The following is a 7500-nucleotide window of genomic DNA, read 5'->3' on the forward strand; positions in this document are numbered from 1 at the left end:
CTCGCGTTCTTGAGATACAAAGGAAATTGTGACACCCGAAAATGGCCCGTAAAGTTTCGGGACTTTCGGGAAACGGGACCCCAGATTTGAACCCAGGGGCAACGGGATGCAAACCCAACGCCGCCCTATCCACTGAACCACGCTGCCTCCAAAATGGCCGAAGTTGCAGGTCCCAAATACTACGGGCATTGGTTAGAGTCATCTCGTCTACACTGAATACAGAAAACAAATAGCACTAGAATGATGCGTAGATAGCTTTGATCACCTTGCCGTTTGTTTTCCACTGGTTTTTCAATCTGGAAATTCTCCAAAAGCAGTTCCAACTCACGCATGCTGCTGCCATAAGTTGTATCCAATTGAATTTGCCGTTTCTTTGCCTAAACGAAAAAGATACTTTAAATATACCCTTACTTAACTCTTGGTCACTACACGCACCTTTTGGGCCGATTTACACGATCCAATTTTTGTCGTATGCAACAAGCTTACGACAGGCCTACGACATTACCTACGATTGGCGTGTACGTCAGAAAAATGTCGTAGCATGTTTAAAACATACATACATACATACATACATACATACATACATACATACATACTTTATTTGTCATGTAGGTCAATAAAAAAGGGCAGCTAAAAAGCTGATGTGGACCTAGAACTAAAGTGTATCTACAAAATTTAAAAAAATTATGTTAACGAACTTACGAATTATTTACAATAAATAAGAAAGAATACAATACCCAGTAAGATAAACGATAGTTAATTGACTATAGTGCTAAAAATAGATTTAAATATAACAATAATAATAATAATGATAAAAATATCATTAGTATATGTAATTTACAATGTCTTTGTTTATGCCCTGTATGCCATTAAATGTTATTTTATCTAAAATGTTGGATTTTGCTTTAAGAGCAGATTTAAAAGAAACAACGTTCGGAGTACATGGGTAAGTTTAAGTACATGGGTAAGTTGTTTTAAACGCTTCGACAATCGTAAGTCATGTCGTACGCCTGTCGTAAGCTTTGCCGCAAGCGACAAAAATCGTACCATGTAAATCGGCCCTTATAGATTAGAATCTGGTGGCCGTGGTGTAAGAGAGAATGGAAGTGTCAAAAGCTTCAACCACCTTCCCACTCGACAAGCTGTCGCACAATACAACACAAATAATATCATGAGATCCAAATCATACCCTTCCCTTAAGAGGTTAGTGACATGCTAAAATTCTTATGGCATCAAGAAGACCTGTCTCCTTCTCTCTGTCTTCTCGCTTAGAGATAATGAAGACCAGATACCAGAGTTCCAAAAGACACAAACAACAATCCACGTGGGGTGCAGATACGTGGATTAGCGAGATTGCCTCACTCACAACAGTCGAAGTAAAACATGACTTACCCCAAGGTTAAAACATTTTGAGAATTTCGACAGTATTTACAACTAGAAAAAATGTTAAATTGTCTCATGGACGGATAGAACCGGTCTTAAGAAAACCATGGCACACATAGTCCCCCTCGTTGCTGACTGATTGGTTGGTTGGTGAGTCTACAGCACTTGGCTAAGTAGCCTGACTTCTGGCTGTTATACACAATTGTGGTCTCATTCACACAGAAGCCCTTCAAGCTAATCCTGCCGACCACATGCTAAACGATTTCATTTGACAGAATGCAGGTTTATTCTTCATTGCTTCCACAAAGAAAAACTGACAGAGTGGGAGCGGTGGCGTTGGCAGGAATAAACTTACTTTTGGACAGATGTTGAGAAGGTGTGCAGGTGCTAGACGAAGTTGTGAAGTTCGCAACTTATTTCTGGATGTCCCCTAACTGCCAAAGACAGAAGTCAGTTTTCCTTAACATCCTCAACAACATGACAACATACAAATTGTAATGCGAACGTCTTTGGAAGCATCCCACAGTTTTTATTTAATTTATAGCAGAAATTCACGTATCCGAAACTGGGCGTTTCTTGATTCATTTCTTGCTGTCACTGACAAAGATTGACTTTACCTGACTAAGTTCACCTTTTAAAGCTTCAAAGTTTTTCTGATGTACTTCCAATTGTTTCGATAAGTCCGTGATTATCTGCAGTTTTTCGTTGATGTCCTCCTGTAGCTTTTCTCTCTCCACTCCCAGGCTCTCCTCTAAGCTGGCCACTTTGACCCTCTCCGCATTGCAGACGTCTCTTTCTTTGTCAAATGCCATCTCAAGTTCCCTGGACAGAATATAAACACTCAGGGTTTCAAAGCCAGTAACTGACGAAAGGGTTCTCTCTTTGCTAAGCCAACGAACGAGCTCTCCATTGAATTACTGCAATAGGATTGCTCCCAAATTTAGCGTAGCTGTGGCTCAAAAAATAAGTTAAAGGGAAGAAAATCTTCACACCGAAGCTTCCGAGGTGCAGGGATGGCGCAGTGGTGAGAGCACTCGTCTTCCACCAATGTGGCCTGGGTTCGATTCCCAGATTAAGTGTCACACGTGCGTTGAGTTTGTTGGTTCTCTACTCTGCACCGAGAGGTTTGCTCCGGGTACTCCGGTTTCCCCTCTCCTCAAAAACCAACATTTGACTTGATTTGCTTTCATTGTTAATTTCAGTTTACAGTGTCCCCAATTAGCGCTCCAGCGCTAGAATGACTAGACACTTAAATAAAGTTCCTTTCCTTTCCATTTTTTTTCCTTGTTATTTCCAGGGGCAATCATGGAATTGAGTTGGATTTTTTTTTCAAACTCTTAAATTAATGTACATGTAATGTCACCAAAAATAATAATCACCATCCCACTAATTGAAGGGGCTACATACACGTCATTGGCGAGTTTTTCTTTGTCAAACTTCCCCAGAAATCTCTCATTATGACCTTTACTTGCCCTCGAAGAATTCCCCCATATTTTGGAGAAAGATGTACAATAATTGTACATCTTCTGTTCTGCTGAAATAATTATTATTTCAGCAGAACGAGTCATTTCAACCAAGTTCTTGGCAATGTCTTCACTGTGAGATACCAAAATTTTGGGAATTTAGCACTTTTTTTTTTCAAAATGCAATCCTTCCATACTTCTGGCATCCTTAACAACAGAAGACATGTTCAGCCTCAGAGCGGTAACATACTGTCTTAACCCTTTCAGCCCCGAAGGTGCCAAATGGCACTTATAGATTTTACTCTGTCTAACGCCAGACGATTTTACTCGTCAATGGGGAACCCCTCGGGGCTGAAAGGGTTAAACAAAAAAAAAATACAGAAACTATTGCGTAATCTAATCTAGAGTAGTTCCCATAAATATGTCGTATAATAGTTTAGCTAAAACACATTTTTCATGAAGGTAGACGGCCGACTGGATCGCTTGGTTACCGGACGTTGCTGTGAGAAGAGACGAGTTAGGCCAGACCAACATTCAATGTCTTAGGCCTCAAGCAAGTGGCAAATGAGAAAACAACTTCTGGAAACGAATTTGCTCTCGAGCTGCAAAAGTATTTCTAAATTTTCTCATGAAAATTTTGTATCTTCGGAAAATATTTCCTTTAACGATTTACTTGGACCTTCAAAACATCTACTATAAGGGGAAAGAGCTGCCACTGTCATGACATCTGAAAATGATTAGGTTTTCAAGAATTTTCAAGTCTTTCGGATAAGGACGATCTAAACCATACAGGCCTCCTTTAAAAACACTTGTTTTTGAATCTGTGGGACGTTAACGAACCCACACACTGTTAGCAAAGGAGCAACAGATGTTATGATGACCCTGGCTACAAAGCGAAGCTTCTACTGAACTTCATTTTATGGTTTGCTATGGTTGTCACCAACCTGTGTTGTTTTGTGAGCGTGTCTAAGTTGCATTTTACTTCCTTCACCTCTGATTTCTCAACTTCCAGAGCACCTTCAAGATCTCTGACTCTAAGCTTTTCAATTGAAAAGAAAACAAGAAGAATATTTGCAATAATTATGAAACGATTCATTCTGAACAGAGTTAGCCCTAATGGTACCCTTGTGTCCAGAAATGCACGCAATCTGGTGCCCCATACAAGATCAGAGCTTTCCTGTGCCTGAGTTGTATGAGCCAGTTTCCATTACATACGGCGAACACTCAGATGGAACATAGCATTCACTCTTGACTAATGGATATTGCTACGAAAACTGAGATTCAAGCGGAAACATCATCACTGTTTCTCTGGTAACTTTCTAGATCTTTTTCGGGTTTCACCATTCCCACAGTATCATAAGAAGGGAGACAATTTCAATCTGTAAACTGGACAATCATTTGTAAACTAGACAATTATTGGGACTTTCATTTTCAAAAAACGGGTCTCTGGACTGCGTACAAAATGCCAAATGCAGACTGCTGACTAAGCACAAAATGCAGACCAAGAACCTTAAAACGTTTTAGCCATAAATACTCACAAAGTGGCCATCCCAGACAAACACCCGCACCCCTTTCCATTTCACCCAGATTGCAGTTTCGGATATTTCTTATTATAATAATTGGTATTTCAAAATACATTGGTTTAAGGCAGGACAAGGGGACTTATTTTCTTGCTTGATAAACTAAGTGTCAGGCTTTGGAAGGAAATGAAAAAAAGGCACTCTTCCATCTGTTCACCATAACGTCTCCTCCGCTGCAACCCAATGTACTCACCTGAACAATCTCAGAGTTAAACTTTGTCTCCAAATGAGCAGCTCGCTCAGCTTCGATACTTTCCTCCAATGACTTGACACGTTCTTGATATTGCTAGGTGCAAGATAGAAAATACAACTGTTCTAAAGGCTCTCTACGAACAAACTCTTCTTGGGGTGCAGGGCTGGCATAGTGGTGAGAGTTCAATTCCCAGACTCCGCATTATTTGTTGGTTGAATTTGTTGGTTCTCTGCTTTGCTCTAAGAGGTTTTTCTCTCCGGGTACACCAACTTTTCCTTCTCCTCAAAAACCAATATTTGATTTGATTTAATTTCATTAATAATTTGTTATCTCAGTTTACAATTAGTGCTCCAGTGCTAGATGACAAAAAACTAATAAATAAAGTTGAATCTTTTCCTTTCCTTCCTTTTCAATGTACACCTTTCTGGAAGCAAAGAAGTTGCAGTATGATTGCATATTTACAAGTATTTGGTGAAACAGTTTATAAATTTGAATGGCGTCTTGTCAGCTGATGTGACCTTGGAAAGGCCAAAACACCGGACCAAGAACAAAGTCCTCTTCAGTGCATGGGTTCTCTTTCAGTATCAGTGATAAAGTCAAATCAATGTTAATGAATTACAGTTAACTCCCGATAACTCAAACCTTAAAGGGAAATTGAAAAAGGTTCGAGTTATCGGGAGTAAGGAGTTGAGCAACAACCCTTTATGAAGTTACAGGCTCTGAAGTTAAATGTACCCTAAACCAACCTGAAACCTGAACTGGACTGACACATTTTGTGTATTGCAAAAAAGGACAAAGACTAAAGGGCTGGTTGAAAAGAAATTAAATGTTTTTAACTAGTACACTGTTTGTTTTGATTTGTCACGTACTGACAGACGTGGTTCAAGTTATCAAGGGTAAAAATATATCGAGAATAACCTGAAGGGAAACGAAAATTGGTTCAAGTTTAAAAGCAGGCGGTTTGAGTTACCGAGGGTAAATTGCAGTAAAATTATGTACGACGGAATCCAGGGGAAATCAATTTTGGTGCAAGTGAATGCGAGGTTCAAGATAGTGAGGGTTCGAGTTATCAGGAGTGAACTGTATTGTACCTCAATCTCTTTCTTCAGTCGCTCTTCCCTTTGAGAATAAAATTCCAAATCTCTCTGTTGTTTATGCAATGTCTCTCCTTGGCTTGATCTTTGGTCTGAGTCAAAAAAAAAAGGAAATCATTAATGTTATTATTCCTCAAAAATGCACTTTTTAACAGAGTGAAAAAACTCTAAGAGGATGCAAACAGTCAGATTGAAACGACAACAATAATATTCGTAAGGGAGAAGTGATCCTCACGCTTACCTGGACAATCTAAACAATATTATTGTCCCTTATAGACACCTGAAAATTTCATGCAGCTACAACAGGATTCCAGGCAAAGGCCAAGTTGGTACACGTAAAGCATTGCACTGGAATCACACACTTTTTTGAACAAGATTTGCAACACAGGTCTTACTGTAACAGTTTATAGTCCTCATCGGAGAAAACTTAAAAAGAGGCTAATAGAGATATTATAAATTAAGGCAGCACTTTCTCCTCAGTCAATGAAAAACCTTGAGTCTGGCTGGAGTTCACCTTCAGCCCTCTCATACTGTTGCCAGATGCTCTATCCACAGAAACAGAAAATGGAGATGGGTCACTGTTACACAAAATGTTTTGCTCCTAACATGAGGTGAATCCATGATTCCATAGTTCGAATGATGTACATTAAAAGTGGTTATTTTATGAGCATCAGAAATAAGACTTAGTCTAGTTTATCACCAAAATGACCAATGGACTGAGTTGTTAAAAAGCAGAAGCTTATTGTGGACATCATACTGAGTACACCTTTGCTTCCAACATAATGCTGACAGCTCTCGTGACATGAAGAGCCATTTTGATGATGCAAGTTGAATGCCTTTTCTGTTAGCAATAAATATCCAAAGTTTTCAATGCTTATAAGACCACCACCTGGAGAATGCAAACTATTTATAACTAAAGAAAAAGGGATTAATTAAGGTTATTGCCCTCACATTCATTTACATGAATTTATCTTTATTATAAAGAAAATTGCCATAATTTTCTTGTTATGAAAGTGTATAGTATCAATTGGTATCATGTCATCAGTACACTAGTATTTTTTTTTTCAGAGGATGCATATCAATTTTTGTTTTAATCACTAATAAATTCAGTCCTTGAAGGGAAAAAGAATAATGTTACTTACTCTCCAGGGATGAACACTTTTCTTTCAGCTCTGCATACAAACTGTTGACAATAATATTAACACATACATGTAATGGACTCTCTAAGCAAAAGATCATCACAGTTAATGATGAGACTGAAAAAATCCAAGCTTGAAAAGGACCCATGATTGTGCGATAGGCCTTTTGCAGCTAGCAATCACATGGAACAAAAAAAACCTACCCTACTGGAATGCAAATTGCCCAGTGCGACATCTAAAACAAAGAAAATTTAACTTAAGTTGCTTTGTTTTAGATGTCCCAGTGAGCAATTTGCATGACTAAAGCGAGCAGTTCAACTGACTCAGAAGGGACAGCGGTCAGTCTACAATAACTGAAACACAGGATTTTGCCTTTTACCCAGAGAATGATAAACATGCTGGTCCCAGTGTATCACAATCTCACGGAGCAAATAACAAATGACAGCTAAATGGAGAAATTTTTGCAATCAGAGAACCTTTAGTCAACAATAATATTATTATCACCTCTCCTGTTCCTCAATCACAACGTGAAGTTTCCTCTTTTCTTCTCCCTCGATTTGAAGTCTGTTTGTTAGCTGCAGAATCATGTTTTCCTAATGAGAAAGAATTGTCGGTAAATGTCAAATGAACGGTTTAATTTTTTCCGTT

At 38.8% G+C, this 7500-nt stretch overlaps 1 protein-coding gene and 1 long non-coding RNA gene across 3 annotated transcripts in view; one reads left to right on the top strand and one right to left on the bottom strand.

Moving 5' to 3' along the window:
- The window catches only part of LOC137992181 (uncharacterized), a 50528-nt gene that overhangs the window by 40455 nt on the left and 2573 nt on the right, over positions 1 to 7500 (top strand). The window lies entirely within an intron of this gene.
- Positions 1 to 7500, bottom strand: part of LOC137992179 (coiled-coil domain-containing protein 171-like) — a 42358-nt gene that overhangs the window by 28873 nt on the left and 5985 nt on the right. For both annotated transcript variants that reach the window (XM_068837330.1, XM_068837331.1), the window contains exons 6-12: positions 7357 to 7445; positions 6856 to 6896; positions 5711 to 5805; positions 4620 to 4712; positions 3791 to 3885; positions 2001 to 2205; positions 266 to 377 (exon numbers count right to left, since the gene is read on the bottom strand). In XM_068837330.1, coding sequence (XP_068693431.1) covers positions 266 to 377; positions 2001 to 2205; positions 3791 to 3885; positions 4620 to 4712; positions 5711 to 5805; positions 6856 to 6896; positions 7357 to 7445 — 730 coding nt within the window. The remainder of the gene's footprint in view (positions 1 to 265; positions 378 to 2000; positions 2206 to 3790; positions 3886 to 4619; positions 4713 to 5710; positions 5806 to 6855; positions 6897 to 7356; positions 7446 to 7500) is intronic.

Source organism: Montipora foliosa, chromosome 2 (assembly GCF_036669935.1).
Source record: "Montipora foliosa isolate CH-2021 chromosome 2, ASM3666993v2, whole genome shotgun sequence".
Taxonomy (NCBI): Eukaryota; Metazoa; Cnidaria; class Anthozoa; order Scleractinia; family Acroporidae; genus Montipora; species Montipora foliosa.